General features: G+C 34.7%; 1 protein-coding gene across 4 annotated transcripts in view; it reads right to left on the bottom strand.

Moving 5' to 3' along the window:
• The window catches only part of PPFIA2 (PTPRF interacting protein alpha 2), a 470,166-nt gene that overhangs the window by 316,901 nt on the left and 129,313 nt on the right, over window positions 1-23,952 (bottom strand). For 2 of the 4 annotated variants that reach the window (XM_061205835.1, XM_061205836.1), the window contains exon 1: window positions 3,950-4,030. The exons of the other annotated variants lie outside the window; for them this stretch is intronic. In XM_061205835.1, the coding sequence (XP_061061818.1) occupies window positions 3,950-4,030 (81 nt within the window). Of the gene's footprint in view, window positions 1-3,949; window positions 4,031-23,952 lie in introns of those variants that run through there. 4 annotated transcript variants of the gene reach the window in all.

Genomic DNA, 23,952 nt, shown 5'->3' with positions numbered 1-23,952 from the left:
TCAATACTCTATAATTGCCTATAAGGGAAAAGAATCTAAAAAAAAAAAAAAGAGTGGATATATGTATATGTATAGCTGATTCACTTTGCTGTACACCTGAAACTAACACAACATTGTAAATCAACTATACTCCAATTAAAAAAAAAGCATAATAAGTGCTTCAGTAGTGGTATAAACAGGCAAATGATCAAAGGAAATATACTTAATACATCATGCATGAATCAGGTGAATGAGTGAAGGCTTCACCGGGTAGGTGGCAGTTGAGATGAGTCTTTAAGCAAAAACAATTTTCCAATGGGCAGGTTCAGTGAAGAGGCAAAGAACAGAAGCATTCAAACAAATTTCTGGGAAAGCAGGTAAATAAAGCAGTATGTTGCATGAGCTCCAGACCAGGAAGAGCTTTTTTATGACAAGCTAAAGAAGTGAATTTTATCCTTTAAGGACAGGGGATACATAAAGTATTTTAAACATGGAAATGGCAGATTAATGTGTTTCCATATTTTGTGACAAAGTTTCTTTCTCTTGTTTTCAGTGGGTACCAGGGGACAACAGAGTCAAAGACTTTTACACACATTCTTGGCAGTTAATGTTATTAATACTAGGATGAAATGGCAAAGCAATGTATTCTAAGCAGAAATAATTGCTCTGTGGATTCACTAGATCAAAACTGCTCCCATCAGAAATATATTCCTTTGGTTTGAGGAAGTGGTTTACAAACCACTTTTGCTTTCTTTTTGATAGTAGTATACTATTTGTTGTTGTAGTTCATGAAAGCTTGCATAGAGCTCCAATGAATAAAATAGGTAAATGTAGAATAAGGAAACATTAAGAACCTCAAAAGAATGTATTCCTCTTCCCTACTGTCTCTAGCAACTACTGACAAACTCCCATGAAATCTTAGGACTGTGCAGACTTTGAAAACGTCTAGGTGAAGATACTTAATCTCTAGGAAATGAGGGGGTAGCGTGTTGCTCATCAATACCTCTGGGAGAATTAACACATTAAGTCATGATTAGCTAATCTAGAAGTTTAGTAAAGCATATTAAATGGTTTTACTTGCAAAAATAGAGCTAAATGTGAAATGATGTTGGGACATCATTTTTCTTTTTAACATCTTTATTGGAGTATAATTGCTTTACAATGGTGTGTTAGTTTCTGCTTTATAACAAGGTGAATCAGTTATACATATACATATATCTCCATATCTCTTCCCTCTTGCGTCTCCCTCCCTCCCACCCTCCCTATCCCACCCCTCTAGGTGGTCACAAAGCACCGAGCTGTGGGACATCATTTTTATGGACATAAAATTTAAAAGAATTTTTACTACATTCATATATATATATAATATAATATAATTTTGTTTGAAGGTAGGTTTCCCATTTGTACATATTTGAGCCCCATAAATTGACAGTTCTAATACATACAAATATTATAATTAATTTTAATTTTTGTCAATCAAAAATCAATCTAGGCAACTATACTCTAAAATTTGATTTTGGGTGATAAGTTATTCACAAAATATATAGTGCAAATTGGGTGTTGGCATCACCCAGGGTCTAAGAACCTCTGAATAGAAACATGCAGACACAATTATCTTCATGGAATATTGAAGTGAGGTCTCATTTATAAGGAAATTAATTTAAATCAAGTGTTAGTCTATACAAAATAGTATTTGCATGTGTGTGTAGAAGTATGAATGTATTTGGCTAAATTAAAATACAATGAAAAAGAAAGGCTTGTAATTAGAATATCCTTCAGCTTCTTATTTGTTGTCTTTTTACCTTTGAACCCTTCAGGTCAAATACATTATTCTATATCTTACTTTTAAAATTTAATATTGTACAATTTCAGCAAAAATGACAAGCTAGTTTAAACATTTGATGAGAAGATGGAACTGAAAGTCAGTATCATTCATGCTAAGCTATCTTAAATGTTTTTGCATACGTTAACTCTTGTGCAAGAATAATTTTAAGAAAGTAAGCATTAAAATCTCAATTCCTTGATGCAGAATCATTTCAGAAATGCATTTATGCCATTCTATAATGAGAACCACTTTTGAAAATTTAACTAATCATTTCCACAAGATACATTTTTTGACAAATGTTTTGTTACTTTTACAGCATCTCATTTCTCATGACAGTATTTCAACCAAAGAAAGTATACCACATTAAATAGGTTAATATATATATATATAAGAAAAATAATTCTGTTTAATTCAGTCCTTTGAAAATAAAAGCAAAGAGTCAACTTTTATAAACCTTTATATTCATGCTTTAAAAACCATCCTTCTTTCTTCCTTCTCTTCCACCAAAAGCAAAAACAAACAATAGCAACAAAAAGTTAAACACACACTGCCTGTTATCATGAATGTCAGGATCAAATACCATTTTGTGATTTTAAAAAATGTAGGAGAATAGAGTTCATATTTGCCAACATTTCTATTTTATCTGAAATCCTAGTGTTTTTACATGAATTATTATAACATCAACAAAAAAATAAGTGGTTAAAAATCATTCTAGTGTGTTTTCAAAGAAAATCACCTGCCAGGAAATGTGTCAGCAATATCTACTGAAAGAATTGTAAAAAGCCTGTGTCATGACTGAGCTATGGAATTCACTGACCCTTAAAGTTTAAGAGACTGAAGCAGAATACCCAATGTCAAAAGCTGCCCCTAAGAGGCAGCTATGGGATATATTGTAAGGAGTGTTTATATCTCAGTGTATGGAGAAGAAAAAAGTAATAATTCTGTAGAACAGCCCCGGGGCAATTGCATTTTGAGTCACTGCCACAATAAGCTGATCGCCACTGGGAAGTAAATATATTCTGTAACAGCACAGACTTGCACTATCAGTAGACATCAGTGTAAGGCAGGAGAGGCGACAGAATTAAAAACAGCAGTATAAGAAGGGGGAGAGAGAGAGAGTAATTATATCTACTGCTATAGTTTGCAAAGGCAAGAGACTTTAATCAGATGTGCATTTATTCAGAGCCCCCTTTCAAAATAATTCATGCTGCCTCTACTATATTAATTCTCTAGGTCTTTACATTTATTTTTTCAGTGCATTATAACTATATAGCTAAAATAATTAAATGTTAGGCTGTTTATATTCCCATAGTGTAAAATATACAGAGAAGAGTTTCATTTTTCCTTTTAATCTAATGATGATATGACTGAATTGCAAAGTAAACCTTAGTACTGAAAAATGCAATTTGAGGATAAAAATGAAGTAGAATATGATTTACTTTAGACAACCATTTTCTAGACTGATGACTGATTTATTCACAGGCAGTTGAAATACATTTAGTAGGTAACAGCTTTGTAACTCACATTTACATTTATATTGTAAATCATTTTGACTTTTTGATAACACAGAAAATCTTCCATCTTAATGAGTTTCTACTTTATCTCAAATTGAAAAGCATACTAAACCTGGTACTTAAGCTACTGTATTATTGATTGATTGTATATTGCACACATAACAAAATTAAATAACAGGAGTTATGTTAAGCTATGTATATGAAATACAAAACATTTTTCTAAGCCCAGAGAACATAGTTTGCAAAGTTCCCTAAAATGTCTTTTAATTCTACCCTCTCTGTGATATATCAGGGAAGTAACTCTGTAATTTTCACCATATTATATCCATAAATAACAATTTCAGGAGAATAACTCATAAACTCTCAAAAGATGATATTGTAGCAGATTTAAGAATCCTTGTGAAAATTAAGGGTTCACTATTATTTTGCTTGAATTCACAGAGAATCCTAACGTCATCTCATCTCCATATAAAAAAAAAACCAGATTAAACTGACATGCACATTATCTATATCTTACATCCTCTTTAATACTTTCACACTTTGCAGTTTTCCTTCCCTTATTTTTCTCTTTATTAAAAGTTTGACTATATATTAACTTCCTAAGTAGTGAAGCCATTTAAAGCACACTTACTTGAAAAGTGTAAAACCGGGTCCCATTAGGAGGATGCACTTTAGGGGAGCCAGAAACGGTGTTCATATCCGAGAAAATCATTTCTGATCAGAGAGACAATATAATCCACAAGGAGCTAGAGATGCAGAGCAGAGAGCTTAGCGTACAGATAAATCCGTGCATGCATTGAGGGAGGCTAGAGGGTAAAATGAAATCTGCCCCATCCTTCTTAGATACACAGTGATAGCATTTTGAATCTTTCTCCTACGTTTGAAATCTAAGCTGAAAGGTCATCGGCTACTGACCTTTTGTGCAGCTAGTTCTTTAGAACATACAATGTTTAAAAAAAAAATTAAAACACCAAAGGAAAAGAAGCAAGAACCAACAATAAATGGAGCTTGTGCAGAATCTGGCAGTGCTGTGGACCTGCCCATCTGTTCTCAGTGATAATCACCTCCCTCCACCACAGTCTAGCAGAGTGATTATGCTAAATATCCTGGTTAACCAATAACATACAGTTTCATTTCAGGGAAGCATGCACAGTGTAATTCAGAGGACCTCTTCTGACTAACCTGAAGCATGCTTCCTATACTGTTTAAAGCTGTATCTAGTAACAAATTATTATTTCATCACGATTATTTCTGTATGTTTCTAAATCTCTTTGTTAATCCCAGTCTGTTCAACGAGATTTTAAATTTTAAAGCCTTTTTTTTTTTTTAATAAAGTAAACAGTTCTTTTTAAAATGTATAGATCAAATCATATTTTAGCTGGCTAGGATATTCAGGGGCAAGGCATATAATTCAGTAAGGCTATATAATACTAGGCACATTATCAAATAAAATGCTTCAATTATTTTTACTTTTCTAAACTCTTAAAGAACATCATGAATATGAATGTAATCATTGTTTTCTTATTTCCCCCATGTTAACTCAAAAAATTGTTTCACAATTAATGCTTTAAAAAGTACCATACATTCGTTTTAAATAATTACAACTTTATCTCATGTATATAGAAAGCAATTAATAAAACATATTTTAGATACATGAAAATTTTTGACCCAAGGTCTAAAAATATTGATTACAAATATTTAGGCTGTGTTGCAATGCATGTTCATTTTTCTATGTCTTTTCACACAGATTATTCAGTCTGTATAAAAGATCATATTCAGATGACTTTACACTTTTTAGAGGTAAAAATAAATGTTCCATTTACACATCGTTCAAAGGCGGAGACTTCAGGAGGACAGAGACTAGAATGAACCAAAAGTGGTGTCTTTGTGAACGCATCTAAGATGACATAGTTATTTACAATCAAGAACCAGGAACCACCTCCTTTGAACCTGAAGACTATAAAAGTAATATGATGGTGATGAGCTCTTAAAACTTAAATTACTATTCATTTTTACTTTTGATTGTCTAGTCATGATTCAAATTTATAATATCAATGGGGAAGAAGAAGAAAAAATTCTCATTTCCTTAGATGGGATTCCTATATTCTGGTAAATTATGTAAGTAGGTAATTGTTTACTTAGCAAGCTGCTAAATAAATCAGAAGATAACTTGTTAAATAAGTGTTTAATTGGGGGATAATTTTAGATTTATAGAAAAGTTGCAAAGATAGTATGAAGAGTTCCCATATATCCCTCACCCAATTTATCTAATTGTTAACATCTTACATTTCTATGGTACATTTGTTAAAACTAATAAACTGATATGGTACATTACTAGTCACTAAACTAGGCTTTGGTTGGATTTCACTAGTCTTTTCATTAATGTCCCTTTTCTATTCTAGGTTCTAATCTAGGGTACCACATTTATTTAATTTCTATGGTTCCCTAGTTTCCTCTGGGCTGTGACAGCTTCTTAGCTTTTCCTTGTTTTTCATGATCTTGATAGTCTCTAGAAGACTATCAAGAATTTCTGGTCAAGTATTCTGTAGGATATCTCCTGATCTGATGCTTATATTATTTTGTCTGATGTTTTCCTCAAGATTAAACTAGGGTTATGGGCTTTGGAAAAGAATACCACAGGGGTGAAGTGACTTTCTCATCACCTCATATTAATGAAGTGACCTCATTACATCATACTGGGTGTACATGATATCCACATATTACTAGCGATGTCAACCTTCATCACTTGGTTAAAGTAATATTTGTTAGGTTTTTCAACTGTAAAGTTACTATTTTTCCCTTTCCATACTCTGTTCTTTGGAAGTTAGTCATTAGCATGCTCTCAAAGAAGTGATAGGGAGGGGTGAAATTAAGCTTTACCTCCTGGAAGGGGGAGTAGGTACATATGTTACACGGAATTCTTCTGTACAGAAGATTTGCTTCTCTCATCCAATTATTTTTTCGATCATTTATTTATATTGGCATGGACTCAGGTATATTTATTTTATACTTTGGGTTATAATACCATTTATTTGATGCTTAAATTGTCCCAGCATTGGGCACTGGGAGATCCTTCATGTTGGATCCTGTTACCCTTTGATGTGCTCCCATCCTTTTTTTTTTTAAGCACAAATAATTATTTTTAAAAAATGTTTTTTCCTGTATAAAGTATGTATTATTTGCTAAAATGATTAGTCTCCTTAACTATAACTCTAATTATCACTGCAAGTTTACTTGAAAAGTCATGTTTTCCTTTTCCATTATTATTTTAATTGGCCGTATTATTTTGTTTTTCAAATTAATCATTTTTACCCTTCTGACTTCTTAGCCCACATGGGGTTTATTCCGTTGATTCTCAAATAAAGTAACTATATACACATATTAGCTGTGGTAATCAGTGATGTATATATAAATTTTTGGTTCTTCCCCCTTAAAATTAATGTTGGGATCATAATTCCTCTTATGGTGGGTGGGACCATGTAACTCATGCTCTCAAAAGTTGTGAGTGGAAAAAATGTCTCAAAAACAAACCTGAAGCTTCTTGGGAACCCAGGACTTAAAGGAAAAATTTGTTTGCCAAATAGATTATTATGGTACAACTATAACCCCCATGTACTTTTATGCTTGCGTGTAAGTTGTTTCTGATATAATTTAGATCAAATGACTCACTATATTTCTTATTATTATTGTAGAATAGACAATAAATCAAATATTTCTGGTATAATATCACATATTCCTGGCATAATCTCATATATTTGCTGAATTTGCATCATCCAGCAAACTATATAAGCTAGGAAATCTGAAGTATTTGGTCAATAAGAATATATGTTCTTTCTTTTTCATATTTCTTTTGTGGAGAGGGGAGGAAAGCAGTATGAATTAATGTTGAAAGAAGTAGGAAGGAGAAATAGTATTAATACATAATTATTTTAAGTACACTGCTTTATTCTAAATGTTGCTGAAATTGCCAAAGTATATATTCTTCCCCAAACTTCTTTTTTCTATGTAGGCTATTTATGTAATAACATTATTTCATTGTTCTGAAGGTCTACTTGGAGACAACTCAACTTTCTCTCTCTGCCTAGTAGCAATAATAAAAGTGGTGCCCAGTTCTGAAAATTGCTAGGATACAGAATCCTACCTTACCCATTTTGGTTATAGAGGCCTGGTACTGTTTCCCGATGCTAGGGGCATACCTATAAAAGACACAATATCTCTCCTCAAGGAACTTTAAATTTGGTGGGAGAAACATCAATTGTAAGAGACAGTTAACTAGCAAGACAACTGAAATGCAGTTTAATTAATACTGACGACTGATTTAACCTAAAGGAGACTAAGTGAGGTCATCTGAAAAGCATCTAATTCAAGGGATGTATCAGAGTGACCTTGCCAAAATAGGAGGTTGAAGGCTTTCCAAGAGAAGGATCCATGTGTGAAAAGATATGAGATGGCATAGAAATAGAACAGTTGGGAAAATATGGCTGAAAACATTTCAGGGCATAAGAAGTAAGTCCGCTAGGTGTGTTTTTTCATATAGAAACATTTGCTCAAGTGAAATTAGTAAAGAGACTTAGTCTATGAACACCCTATTCCTATGAAATCAAGTAAAATTAGAACATACTTGTCTTTTAAAAATATATGAGGGCTTCCCTGGTGGTGCAGTGGTTACGAATCCACCTGCCAATGGAGGGGACACAGATTCGAGCCCTGGTCCAGGAAGATCCCACATGCCGTGTAGCTACTAAGCCCGTGCGCCACAACTACTGAGCCTGTGCTCTAGAGCCCGCGAGCCACAACTACTGAGCCCACGTGCCACAACTACTGAAGCCCGCGTGCCTAGAGCTTGTGCTCCGCAACAAGAGAAGCCACCGCAATGAGAAGCCCGCGCACCGCAACGAAGAGTAGCCCCTGCTCGCCGCAACTAGAGAAAAGCCTGCGTACGGCAACGAAGACCCAAAGCAGCCAAAAATAAAATAAATTAAAAAATAAAAATAAAATAAAAAATAAAAATATATGAAACGTAGAGGCATATTCTCATACTTTTGGTTAGCTTTCCAAATAGCTTTCCAGGATGGCTGTGGCTTGTCAAGAAATTTCATACTTAGTTTAATTGTCTCTGATTTAAAATAAGACTATTTTAATTATTAACTTAAAAGTAAAAAAAGTACAATATTACTATGTAAAACAAAATTTAACGTGCTGATGGTAGCAACTGGTTTTCAGGCAATGTTTGCCACATGATGGGTAAATAATATGTCTTTCAATTGTTACACACAGACCACTCCCTAAAATCTCTCAAGATATATCTTTCACCAACAGAAGTAAATTAATGATATTAACTAAAGAAGGTTTAATGCCAGCTATCTCAAGCACTTGAATTTTTACAGAAAAAAAATTGAAAATGAAAAAGCAAAAGGATAACTAAATTACACTTTTTAAAAAATGGGTAAAATAAAAGTCTTCAAGCCAGACACTTGTTTTTAATAGACTTACAGAGAAGATTCCCAGAAGTCATATAATATACCCTTCTGCCTCTGGGAATAATTACTCTTAAGCCTTCTGAAATGTATGTTATCAGTCTGGTTTTATAAAAAGTTCAAAAATACTTTAGAGCTACTATTTCATATCCTGTCAGGAAGATTAAGCACAAACATTTTTATATCCCTTCAACATAATTTTTTTTCAACAAATAACTGTTAGACATATTCTGCTTCAAGACAAGCAATTCAATATAGCTTTTCTTTCATTCATTTATAGGTATTGGATAACAAGCTCAAAAATTTTCTAGAATGATAAGAATTTGGGGAGTTAAAGGAATACACTGAAAAGGGCTTCTCATTTGCTGTTAGTTTCCAATAAATGCTCAGGGGGAAAGTGTCATACTGGATGAAGAACAGGAGAGAGAGAGAGTGAGGAAGAAGGAAGAGGAGGAAGAAAGATGAGGAGGAGGTGGAAGAGGAAAGGAGAAAGGAGAGATATCAATACAATTTTCATCATAGCATTATAACAAAGAATTTTATAGCCAAGCATTCAGTTAGAAGTCATGCCAGATGGAGTGAAATTTACAGCCCAGATGGGAAATACATCCTAGTGAATCCATATGGATGACATATGGAAGATAATTAAGTATATATTGCTATCTATCTATCTACCTATCTATCATATATCTATCAATCATCTATTTATCTATCTAAATATATATTCAAAATTATGCACCTTTATCTATATCTGTATCCTTGTCTTTATATCATGAACTTTTCAGGATGCAGCAAAGATGACCCTGTATAGATAGTCAAAACTTTTACATCCTGCTTCTGAGTTTCCTACTTTCTGATACAGTTGGCTGCGCACAAGTTTGTAAGGTTTGTTCATTCATTCACTCACTCATTGATTCAACAAATCTTTATTGAAGGGAGATGATGTACCAGACCCCTATTACAGTTAGAACAGAAATGAAAGGCAGGTGAACTGAGGGGAAACAGCATTTTGTACCATGCCAATGAGATGCTCGATGTAACAGGTGTCATCAAGTCTAGCAATGAGATCTTGCATTAAAGTATTTCAATTAAAAAAAATCTTCTAGGGCTTCCCTGGTGGCGCAGTGCTTAAGAATCCGCCTGCCAATGCAGGGGACACGGGTTCGAGCCCTGGTCCGGGAAGATCCCACATGCCACGGAGCAACTAAGCCTGTGCGCCACAACTACTGAGCCTGCGCGTCTGGAGCCTGTGCTCCGCAACAAGAGAGGCCACGATAGTGAGAGGCCCGCGCACTGCGATGAAGAGTAGCCCCCGCTCACTGCAACTAAAGAAAGCCCGCGCACAGCAACGAAGACCCAAAGCAGCCAAAAATAAATAAATAAAATAAATTTATATTAAAAAAAAAAAAAATCTTCTAATGCCTCAGAGACTTTTTGCCAAGTTCAAGAATTTTTTTTAGCTAGTTAACCATTCACTGAGGGTGTCCCAAATAAAGACAATCCTTAGTATCCCTCAAGATTTGTGACCATGTAGACCAAGAAAAAAAAATCAAGCATATGGAAATTGAAATTGACAAGCTTCCATTTATAGCAAAACAAAAATATTAAATTTGTCTTTAATCCATATCTTGATAATAATGTGTTATATTTTCACATTATCTCATAAAGTTTTATATATGTATCTATATATGTATGTATATACATATATTGTGTAAATTATACACACATGTACATATATACACATACACGTGTATATACATTACACCTGTGTGTGTATATATACACATACATACACATACATATCTGCACGTATACTGTCTTCAGAACTCAACTTAGAAAAATTTTAAATGCTATCTTGTTTTCATATTTTTTCTTCTCTTTCACTCTGGTTTCTCTTGAACCACATTTTTTACAAATGTTTACATGTATGATGATGATAGCTTATGAATACTTTTATGCTTAAATTACAAATATTAATTGTATGAAATTCAGCATTGAGTTTTTTTGTTTTGTTTGGCCCTTTAGCAGAAAAAATATTAATTGATTAGAACTCTAAATTCTACAAGTTAATAATTTCATTACATTATGTTAAGTTTATTTTATGTTCTGAAATATATGTCATCAGTCTGATTTTACAGAAATCACATTAAAGTTTTATGATAGGATGCTATTTCCTCATCTACCACTCTGGATACCAGATGCCCACATAGCTCAGGTTTTTATAATGATACCTGAAAAAGTTTCAGAGCTCTGACTTTATACACTTAAAAAGAGTTAGTAGAGAAGTAGGAGGTCCATTCTATGGCATGATAACTACATATATAGTATTATATGTTGAACTTGAACCGGAATATGCCCTACATGCTCTACTATATGGTACAGTTTTACATTAAGTTTCACTTTTCCTTACAAATTGATAAAATTCTTAGCCATCTGTTACCAAACAGAATACCTCCACTCTGGACAAATCTTATATACTGTCCAGTTTCCATATATGTTCTCAGATACTCTGCACTAGAACTATTGCATCAGAATACAGAGAATTCTCAGTTGCTCATAAAGAATTTGAATTTTATTTTTTTAATCACGAAGCATAATTCCTAGCTAAAGTTTGAGGTAAAAGAAGCTTCCTTAGTGTGCAAAAGTTGTGGCTTATATGGAACTTCTTGTCTGTCCCTAACAAGAACCAGTACCATGCATGCCATAGAGTAGGCATCCAATAAATATTTGGGAAATGCTTTAAAGATTCTCTTCTGGCTGGTTTGCTTCTCTTTTTACATGGATTGCATTTTAATATTAACTACCTCATTTTGACTTGCTGACTAGTCCTGATAACTCAAAAATCTTTATTCTCTTTCCCAGATTCTTACAGTTAATATGTTGTATATTTAACAGTCCAACTTTGGGCTGAGTGCACTGTTTGGTATATAATAGGCAAGTCTTTGCTGAATGAAATGTAGAAAAAGAAGAATTAACAAATCCAGATATTCTAACTACCAACCCATATTGTTTTTATTAAATAATGCCATGTAGCGGTTTAGGAAATAGATTTTAAATATATATGTTGAGACAGCTCACTTTGCACACATATGTATCCACTCACCCGAATGCACACATAAATTCTCCATGCACACATTCACAGAGCTTTGAAATATCATATTAAAGAAAATAAAGGTATATTCCAAGCAAACAAGACAGATGTTCTAATGCTTTTCATCTGGTTCACTTTATGTTAAACACTTTATACCACCCCAGAAGAAATAGATTTAACTGATAGGATGAGAGAAATCATGATGGTAACCAATTCTATGCAAGGACCTTTAGGATAACATTACCATGGTTAGCTTGGAATAATAAAACAATTAAAAAAATTAACTTATATGGATGGACACTCCATTCATAATCCCATGTTTAAGATTAGAAAGATTGCAATAACACAGGAAAAAGGGCAATATTACGCAAAACTGTGGAGTGGACTAAACTAATCTTTAGACTATTTCTTTCTTTTTAAAATCTCTACTGCCAAATTGTCATGGTAGCAAGTACATTATTTCCTCCTTAATTATACTTTTTCCAAGAATTTTCTTTGGAAGCTAAAGCCAATCACTATCCTGTTTTATTTTCTGTTAAGAGCAAAAACAATGGCTCAATAGTTACCATTTATTGAATGATATTCTATGCCAGTCATAATGCTGACTTTTACAAAACCTTCTAAAGGAGATATTTTATTCCTCAGTTATATATAAAGAATCTGAGTCTTAGAAAAATTATAACTTGTCTACGGTCACACAGCTGGTAAGTGAGAAAGTCACTTAATTTGAAATCAGGTTTATCTGATTGCAAAACCACACTATAACTCAAAATTATATCTTGGCACTGCTTTATCCACCACTGATTTTAATTCAGTACAGAATATGAAAAGGGGATTTACACATGATTGATTGATTGATTTCATACATCCAAAAATTTTTAGGTGACTGGCTATCTGATGAACTATTTATTTTAATATTATTGAAGTGTTCAGATTCTCCTAATGGATCAGTTGTGGGTTGTGAAAGACAGAAAATAATCCAGTACAACTGCAAGTCCTTTGACCTGAGCAGTTGCTCAAGTTTTTGGCTTGATCAATGGAAGAATGAGATTGCCACCAACTAAGATGGAGAAGACTGCCAGAGAAGCAGGTTTGGGGAAAATTCAGTTGCTCAGTTTTCAACATGTTAAGTTTGAGGTTTCTATTAGTCATCTAAATAGGGATGTTACAAAGGAAGTTGAATATACAAATCTGGAGCCCAAATTAGCATACAGACTAAAAACCAAAAGACTAGAATGAAGTCGTCAGGAAGTGAATGTAAATAGAGGAGAGAAGAGGTAAGAGCCCAAGCCCTAATGCACTCCAACAGTAAGCATCCTGGGAGACCAGCAAAGGAGAATAAGTAGAAACAATCAGCAAAGTAGGGGGAAGACCAAGACAGTAATGCGTCCTGAAAGGCCAGTGATAAACCTGAATCCAAGGGGTGAGAGTGATCATCTGTATCAGATGCTGAGAGATCAATTAAGATGAAGATTGGCCCTTGGATTTAACAATGTGAAGGTTGGCTTGGTGGAGGGTTGGAAGAAAAGCTGATTGAAGTTAAGTTTAAGATAAAATGGGAGGAGAGAAATTGGAGACTGTTTATACAACACTTTAAACCATATTGTTGCAAAGGGAATTAAAGAAATGGGACAGTGGCTGGCAAAGAAAGGAAGGAGAGAAATAAGAACATGTTGTGCTGAGGGAAAGGCTCTAGCAGAATATGAAAAACTGATGATGCAGAATGAAAAGAGGCAAATTTCTGGAGCAATGCCCTTGAGTAGCTGAGAGGACACAGAATCTATGAGAACAGAGACTGGCTTTAGAGAGGAAGAGGACCCCATATTTGATAACAGGTGGAACACACAGTATGTGAGTCCCTATGCTGGTAACTGGTGGTACGAGTTTGTGCAAATCCTCGGGAACTTAAGAAGCAAGGCCATCAGCTGAGGGTAGGTTGGGGAAGGGTGTTTTGAATGTTTGAGAAGTGAGAGAATGGTATGCATTAATCATGTAGGGGAGAGAGAGAATATTGAAATATAACCATATTAAAGAACATAGCTTAGATATGTGAGCAAATCAGTGGACTTTACCTCCTTAAATTAAAGGCTTTGGCTATAGATGAGTGGGTTGAGAGAAGCTACAAAGTTTTCAGTGTGGCAAAAAGCAGTTTAGAATGCATGTGCCCCTGAGGCAGGCAGTTCCACAAACTGATAGAATGAGGGACCAAAAAAGTAAGCCATGCATCCCAGTTCATTCTCTCAGACTGGCTTACCCAGGAAATCATTTCTCCTTGGAAGAGTACAAGTTAGGCCAGAAGTATTACTTTAATGGGATCCCTTCCACATGGTGTAGAGGGTATTTCCCAGAACAATCAATCCTCATTCTCTCATTCTCATATTCTTATATTTCCACTATACTTTTTCTTGGACATCATGAAAATAGACGTCATTTAATCCAGTTTTCTCCCAATTTATCAGCCAATTCTTATTTCCACTCTCTCCACACCTAACCAAGAATCCATGGTCTATTATCACTTCCATTCTCTTGCCAATATCTTCATCCTATTTTCCTAATATACTTTTATTTGATTCATTCAGTAAAGAATTGTTTTAATCCAATTGTCCATCTTCTCTGATACAACCTGAGTTGATGTGTGCTGCTGGAGCACATCATACAACCAATGCACTTTCAAGCTTGCCAGGCTCCACCTCAACAGTGCTCCCTAAGCTGCCTGCCCCTCATTATTTCCCTCTTTCTCCTTTCACAGCAGCTGAATAAACTTTTCTCCAATCTATTTAAGGCCTTTCTCCCCTGCTTGCTCACTCACCCTCCACAGATTAACAGTAGTTTTATAGTGAAATCCTTTTCTTTATACGCTTACATGTATTTGCACCTATGCTTATCTTTTTCTCTCATCTCAAAGTCTGAGACTGATACTTCTATTTGATTTTGTCACAACGAGAAAGAGAAGCTTCCTGGCAATTTCAGGTCTACAAGGGATCTTCTTAAGCATCATTGCCAGTGGCTTGCAATCTCTTTTCTGGGACTGTCTCTTTTACGGATTTCCCTTGATTGTCCCTTTAATGCATCCACATATCCACTCGCCTCTAAATTTAGGTTGCTATATACTATCTCCAAACATTATTTAAAATCTCAGATAGTTAGAGACATAAAAGACCCTAGCAATCATCTAGCAACATTAGAATCTTCCAACATTATAATTCTCTAGGGTGCTTTAAAAAATACCATTATTTAGGCCTCACTTCTAGTGATCTTGGTTTAATTAGTTTAAGGATGCCAAATTAGTATTTTTCTAATCGTTTGTTTCTCAACGTACAAACAAGATTAAGGTATCACTGACATAGTGCAATTCTTTTATTTTATAGTCAAGCTGAATATAAGAGAGATAACAATATCCTGCTCTTCTTGGTCATACCATGAATCATTCTGAGCTAACTAGAGCAGAGCATCTCAACTAGTGTGCTGCAAATATGTTACAGGTGTGCTGCAACACCAGTTTCTCAGTCTCAGGGTGACTCCTCAAAGTCTGGGACTTCCAGAGCTCCTGAGGTGCTCAATTGTAGGCTTGAGTATGCTCCTCTGTCTACATTACTGTGATGTAGAAATATCATGATTTTCTCTTTGTGCCATTATGTGAACCAGGTTGAGAAACACTGATCTAGCGTACCCTGGTCCTCAAAATTTGCTGGCTAATATTTCCTCTCTGAGAAGTTTATCTTCCCACCTTGTTCTCCATTAAATTCCATTTTTTATGTTTACCCTCTCGTCTAAATCCAGGTCATGTGACCAGTTTTGTGTTATTAGTACATTCTTCCGCAATAACTAAATAAGGAATGAATGATTAACCACCACATAGGGAATGACCTCAGCAAAACTTCATTTTGAACATATTGACAGTGAATTATTATTACTGAATCACAACTTCTTAGCTACAAATGTAGACAGACACCTAAATGACTACGGTCAAGTCACAGTTTTGTAGCTTGTTGATTAGGAGGCCCTGCAGACACAGAATTAAGAGTTTATTATGTCACGATAAATTGTGGGCATTTATTAATTCCTTCAATTTATCTGCCTTGTAATTAACATTCACCACACATAAATAAATGAAAGGAACATAAATATTAACATTTCATAACAAAGGCAGAAATTTGTATTATAAATGCTTTGATTTAATTATCAAAAGGACACATAATTAGTAATATGATTACAGTGTCTTGGACAGCATTATATACACTGGAAACCCCAGTCATGCAAAAAATGTTAATTTGATTGAACTGATTAGATGCAAGAAATTGGATATGTCTTTGAGTTATGATTGTATTATCATTAAATCATCAACTCAGTACATGGGCTCTAGTGTCAAACAGATCCAAATTCAAACCCCCATGCCTCTACTTTCTTGACCAATAAAACTTTGAGTTAGCCTCTCTGAGTGTCAGTTTTCTTTCTCTGAGAAGTGGAGATTAAAATAGGTTTTAACTCATTGCTGGTGGTGTGAAAATCAAGTGAGATAATGTATGTAAAGCATAGTGTCATCATTACCCTCTCACTCAGAATCAAATCTACTTTCTAAATTTCTTTTTTTTCACCAATAGATTGTATTGCCTTTCTTGATTGCCTTCTGTTACCCAGAATTCTCTTTTTACTGAAATTCAGGATCCAGATCCAGTGCCCCCTCTTCTATGAAGTCTCACCAGTCCAGAATCTTTTTTATTTTCACTCCACTAGTCTGCACTTCAGTTGTAGCCCTTAACAAGGTCTGCAATAGGTGAGTTATTAGCATATTGGTGCACCTGTCCACTCAACTAGGAGCTCCTAGAAAATGTGAATTGTGTTCTTCATACAGCAGCCTATAAGATCTGTAAATATGTGAATCAGACCATTCCATTCTCTTTCTCTCAACTCTTTAATACTTTCCTACCACACTTCAGAGAAAATCCAAAGTCCTTTCCAAGCCTACAAAGCCATGCAATATTTGATCATGGCCCTGCCTGTCTACTTCATGCCATTATGCCCCTGCACACTATCCAGTGGCCACACAGTCTCCTTGCAGGCCCCAAAATATAATGTCAACTGACACAGTGAAGATCTACTGAGCAGAAGCTATGAGTCATATGCTATTCTAGGCATTTAGGGTACATTGGTGAATACAATAAAAAAATAGTCTTCTTTGTAGAGCTTCCACTATAGTGGGAAAGAAGTGCAGAAACCACCAACATAATAAGTAAATTATATTGTACCCCAGAAAGGAATAAGTACAATGGAAAGAAGTAGAACAGGGGAGGAGGACAGGAACTAGAGCAAGGGAAGAAGAGATTAGTCAGTTGTGATTTCAAATCCCATATTAAGCATGTTCACCCCTTAGTATTTGCAACTGCTATTCCTTTTGCCTGGTTCTCTCCCAAGCCCACCCAATATTCATATAGTTCCTTCTATGAATTATTTAAGTGTCTGCCCTAATGTCAACACTTCCAGAAGTCCCTATCTGAAGAGAGTGTAAAAAGTATACTCCCAATCCCCACTGCAGCTCTCTATTCCCTTAATCAGCTTTATTTTCTTCACTTCATTATATATCTATATATTTGTTCATTTAATGATGAATATATTTTTTTCTGTTTTATTAACTGTTGTATTTCCAGTGCTTAGGACAATATTTGCCATAAAGTTATAATAAATATTTATTAAATAAATGAATGCAGGTAATAATTAGCTTCAGCTAATGGTTATTAAATGTGAAAGGTAGAGCCAAGAAAACTGAAATTTAATCACCAATATATTATTTCTCAATAATTGGGAAAACATTTTATATTAAAAAATTCTGCTTTTTATGCCCGTGGCACTTTTATAGATAACAATAACCTGCCAAACTTCTCTAAATGAGATCCCTCACTCATTAATTCAACAATTTTTAATTGAGTGCTTATAACATTCTAACTTTTGTGCTAAGCACTGAGGATATAACAATTCAGAAGACGGATATAATTTTTTTTTAGAAAGCATCTTTAATTATTAGCAAACTTGCATATATATATATAATTATAAAAATCAAAACACAAAGATTGTTTGTGAACATCATCACACTGCTTCTGTTAAGTCACCATTCAAAACTGGTGGGTTGAGAAAAGAGCATGGAGAGGGGTGGTTAGAGTGGAACAAGGAAAACAAGCTAGGAGGCTGAGCAGGTAAACGCAGATGATGGCTCAGACCAACGTGGTAGTGGGGAAACTGGTGAGACCTAGCTGAACTCTAAAAATATTTTGAAGGTAGATTTGGATGTGAAGAAAATAGGAGACAAGCAAAACTCCAAGAATTTTACCTACCACAAATGGAAGGATGGAGTGGCCATAAACTGAGATGGGAAGATTATGGTTGGATCAGGTTTGTAAGGACCATCCAGAGCACAGTTTTCAACATGTTGAGTTTTAGGTATCTATTAGACATTCATGAGGATATGTCAAGGAGGTAGTTGGACACAGGAGCTTGGATTTCAATGGCGAATCCTGGAAAGAACTATAAATTTGGGAGTCTTCAGTGTATAGGCTTAAGTGTATAGGAGTAAATGTAGAGAGAGAATCTTCCAGCACCCCAATATTACAGAATCCAGTGAAATGAGGAAGGAGCAGCAAAAGAAGTTAAAAGGCTAAAAGCTAAAGGGAGCTAAAAGGAGGCGCCAGTAAGCATCACACTAGGATTGGTGTTTCACTGGTGGAGCAGCCCACTCTTATGCTCCTGCTTGAAGCAAGAGCCTCCTATCTAGAGCGGGGAGGCTTTTGTCCAAGCTGATAACTTGGACAACAAGCCAGGTGGATTGAAAAAGAAGGTGGCCTTTTCCTGGCCAACCAGGTTACATAAACCCAGAGTGGTGACCAAAGAAGTGACAAATTATCACATAATTATTATCCTATTCTGACTTTAATGGAAGGTCAGGATGGGAATATACCAATAAACAATATGTGTTTGCAATTTGATATAGAGTTCAACACCAACACCAAAATAATCTGGAGGGCTAGATGTCAGTGCTAAGGGGTATAATATAGGTTCTTTGAGTAAAATGTTGACATAATCCAGTAACTAGTAATTTAAACTTTTTTCTAAATGGAAGAATGTATGTTAAATAAAATTAAATGTGGAAGCCCACAATATAAGATATACAAGAGTGGGATTTCTTTGTTTGAGGCAGAGGTAGCAGAATCAGAGACCTGCCTGTTCAGAGTCCCTGTTGGACTGTCCTTGGGGCATCTTGACACAGTCCTAGGGCCCTGGTAAACATGGCTTAAAAGCACTGGCAGAAGCTTAAAAAGAAAGCAGGTCAGAGATGAAAAAAATTGGCATTTGAAGCAGTCAGGGAAGGTCTGGGAAAAATGGACCAGATAGAATAGACTGAGCCCAGGTTGTCAACACTTTGGATTTTCCCACAGAATTATGACATCTCAGTTACAAAACCTCCAAAACTAAAGAAAACATACTGGGGACAACCAGGGTCATCTAGCAATAATGTTAAGTAAATTATAATTTAAAGAAAGAGAGAAGATTTATAGTCTAGAAGAAAATAAAACTGATGTGAATAAGAATACACATATACAGTGAAGTTTATCCATTTCAGGAATAACTCTAAGGTAAGGGGGTAAAAATGCATTTAAAAGTTTTTTAAAACAAAAGGAAAACAAGACAGTGAATATGTTCTTCCACAACTACCTCGGGAAAGACAGAAGTTGCAATGAAGAGCACGCTTGATAATGAACCTCCAATTGCATCCAATATCAATCTATTTTAATCACATGGGAGATTAGCCTTCCTGCAAGCACTAAGTGGAAGTGTGAATAGAAAAGCAATCTTGTAGGGTCCCTCAAGAGGAATATTCCAACTTATTTAGAGATAAAAGACTTTCAGGAAGTATTCAAAACAGTGAAAATAGAGACACTCAAAATGCATGAACTAATTTAAAAGAGTAGATAAGAAGGAATAAGTGTCATGAGAAATACAAACTGGTATTTATAAATGCTCTTAAAGTGATGAGGAACTTAGGCAATTTTAATGGCTTAAAATGATATAGCATTAACTTCATCCATCTACTACATAGAATTGGGACATTATTTTTTCTGTCTAAGGCTGAAAGATACATCACTAGTTTACAAATGTGAGCAGTGAAATGATCTGCCAGAGATGTCAGAGTAACTTACATTTACAATATAAGACTCCCACTACCACCTGTTTTCAGATTGTATATCCAGTATATCCACAACTGTATCCGGTGGGTATGTGGGTACAGTTCCTAAAACCAGACATTTGAATGAAGAACAAATGTCCTGATGATTAAGATATGTATCTGGACATTTTCTTATACAAATTTGATACAAAAACACATGACAAGGAATGAAACTCACTCATTTTCTCCTCCTACTAGAATTGTGTAAATTATATAATGGGAGGGAATTTTGTTTTGCTCATTGCTGTAACCTTAAGGCTTAGAACAGTGCTTCACATAAAGTTACAACTCAATGACTATTTATTGAGTGAATGAAGACCAGTTAACATACACAAACCAAAGTGACAACACTATTCCCTGGAAGTCAGTAAAATGTCCATTTTAAACAAGCTACTTTGTATAGTAGAATTGTAGACTTGCACAGGTAGGAAGCCCCAAAATATATATTCACTCTTTAGAAAAAAAAAAAGACATTAGTTATTCCCAATATATAAATAATACACTGAGTTTTTGGTGAAAATAGAAAGATAACAGTATATGGTAATCAAAACAAACCATAAAAATTAGGAACTAATTTTTTATTTTTTTATTTTTTTTCAGTTTTAATATTTTTTATTGAAGTATAATTGATTTACAGTGTTGTGTTAATTTCTGCTGTGCAGCAAAGTGATTCAGTTATACATATATATACAATTTTTAAAAAAATATTCTTTCCATTATGGTTTATCACAGGATATTGAATACACTTCTCTGTGCTATACAGTAGGACATTTTTGTTTATCCATTCTATATATTAAAGCTTACATCTGCTAACCCCAATCTCCCACTCCATCCCTCCCCCTCCCCTGTCCCCCTTGGCAACTACCAGTCTGTTCTCTCTGTCCATGATTCTGAAGAAACTGATTTTTCTAATTTTACCTAAGCCAGTAATCATCAGGGGTGATTCAGGGAGGAGGAAAGCTTTAAAACATGGTTAGGTGGCATAAGGTTTTTCCATTCAGACTAAAAGTAGGCCAAAGTAGTTAAAACCAAACAAAACCAAAAAGTATACAAGCAAAAAGAACCACAGGGTTGGTTAAAATTCAGCTTGCAGGTGATCCAAAAGAGAAATGAGTATTCAACTTTGATTTCTTAAAAGGACTCTATGTGTGTGCCTGTGTGTGTGTAAAATGGGAAAGAGAAAAGGAAAATCTTGCATCCTAAATAAGTTTATCACAGGTGCAATCATCCTTGTGTGATTACTATGTTGTAATTATTCATTTGATATAAAATATAAATGTTCATATAGTAATTATTCATTATTGTATACAAACCTCCAGCCACAGTGGTATAATTTCTTCCTCTCATATACTCCCAGATGATTCTGTTTATAGTTTTATTAGAAGGCTTGTAACTGTATTTCTTACATTAGACTTATTTGTATATTCATCACCCTCAATTCACTGTCAGTTCTTTTAAACAGCATGTATAATGGCTTACTAACCTTTAGCATTAATATATTGACAGCTGAATCATTAAATGTGACAGACAAATCTGTACTTTTGTATTTTCACCTATAAATTAAGACTGTAAGCCTCATGAAAGTAAAGATCCTTATTCACCACTATATTTTCTATGCCTCAATGTTTAAAACAATATCTATTGAATGGTTAATTAAAAAGATTTCTAATTTTTGTATTGTTATGAAGAACCATAGACATCAGGATAAATAGCCTGTGTTATTATGATACATGTTAGTTTAAAAAACTTATACAAGAATACTTTAAAAAGTAGAATTCAAGTTAGATAAATCAGGACACCAAGAAAGTTTTTGTGGAAATGGAAATTATTATGCGCTAGCTAAAGGTATCATGTTTTTGAGTTTGGAGTCTATTTTGAATAGAGAAGTGTTAAGCACATCATTTTCCACCTAAGATGTGATGAAAGTAAGACTGTGATATTGGGGTTAAAAAAGGCAAATTTTACTTAGTACTCTTTTATCTCCTGTAAACAAGTCAGCTAAATTTTGGGCACTACTCAAATAGCTGCATAAAAAGAATAATAAAAAACACACAGGCATACAACCTAAAACAATATTCACTATTTTCTTGATCAGAACACTAATAATCCTTTATATTGAATCACCTCATATTATTTTGCACTAATTGGTTATTGTGATTAATATATCTTCCCCTTGCCAAGTGAAAAGATTCCATGTGAAACAGTGAATAGGAAGGAACAGGTTCAATGGAAGAGACAGGTAGGTTGAAAAATGGATCTTCATCTCTACAAACACTAAAGGTCAAAATACACTCTTCCTAGTAGTTGACAATCACATGCCAACTTGCAAATCCAAAAAATATAGAGTAGATATATGACTGTTACTTTCTGTATACCCAATTTTTTAATTATTAATTTCTTAGGTTCCGAGCCAGGCCAATCCTATAATCTGTACATTGCTTAGCACTTGTCCCAAGTCACAGTTTTATATACAATATCTAATCATGATAAGGATGATGATGAAATATCTTAAAGGTTTCCCCCTCAAATTCTACCAGAGACAACAATGAGAATTTAGACAATGACATACTCTTTACTGGTTTTGGCCTTTCACAAAATTCTGATAGAAGTAACAACTTCTAAGATACAGGTTATATAAATTTTAAAGTCTTTTCATATGTTAAATATGATATCAACTTGCAAAAGTGAGGGAGGTTAGGCCATCTTGCAATGAGCTACCTTATTAACAAAACACTTGAGTAACTTAAATATTCAGTTAAAATGTGAATTGGGCAAATTTCATATAGAATGACATTAACTCTGTTAAAGCATAGAGGTAATGATGCTATGATGTTGCCCATATAAATTAATCACTGTCTGAAATGGTACTAGAATTTACCCCATGCTCACCACTGTCTTGCAAAGAGTTGTCCTGTGTCATAGAGAAACTTGGCTCAAAACTATGGTCATTTAAATAAAAGTTCATGACAGTATGGGACATGTCACTACTGTGTACTTATACACTTTAACTAGGGTTATGGTTGGGGCCTAAGCTTATCAATCTCCATAACTGTGATACGTCAGGGTTGTCTGTAATATGTCCAATTTGCATGGACATGTCCTAAGCACTTGGAAAGAGCTGTGAATGAGGAATTCAAAGCCTATATTTACATCTTGAAACAAGAAATTTAGCAAGAAAAATTATGCTTGCCCTCAGATTCATTACTGAAATTTGAACTCCCTTCGGATGGCACCCCACAAATGCAGGAAAACTCAGTGTGATAGGAAAGAGCTGAAGGCTGTGTATAAAAAACCTTAGCTGGTATCATAGATACATTAATGTCACGACATGATCTTCCTTGCAAGGTTCCTCGGTCAGACTTAGCAAAAATCTCCCAGCTTAAAAAAAAAAAAAAGCCTGAAAAAAAGCCCCAAAGAGCTTTCAAAATTCAGCCAAAGTTGACTGACATATCTGTAATATCTGAGAGGAAGCCTTATCACATTTGGTGAGAGGGTGATACACAGCTTATGCACAGACCACGAGAGCTGACAACACATGCGTAGAGCAGGGTTCAGGATGGGAGGCAGGTGAGTAGGAGCATATGTGTAGAGAAGTGGCTTCTATCTCTCCACTATGCTCTGGTGCCTCTCAGATACAGAGCCCAACATTCTCCATCTCCAGTCCTGGCAAACTTTTCCTCTTTTTTGCTCTTCCTCTATTTTTCCTCCTTTTATATCCTTTCTCTCTCAACTTCTTCTATTAGGCCAGGAAATTTGTTGATCTCTAGTGTTCTGGTAATTCAGTAATGGTCATTAAAAATTTTCACAAGAGCCAAAAAAAAAATCACCTGGCTTGGATTCAGATGGCATGAGTT

Source organism: Eubalaena glacialis, chromosome 11, assembly GCF_028564815.1.
Source record: "Eubalaena glacialis isolate mEubGla1 chromosome 11, mEubGla1.1.hap2.+ XY, whole genome shotgun sequence".
NCBI lineage: Eukaryota > Metazoa > Chordata > Mammalia > Artiodactyla > Balaenidae > Eubalaena > Eubalaena glacialis.
The sequence above is the reverse complement of the archived record's forward strand: the minus strand, read 5'-3'. Positions and strand labels throughout refer to the sequence as shown.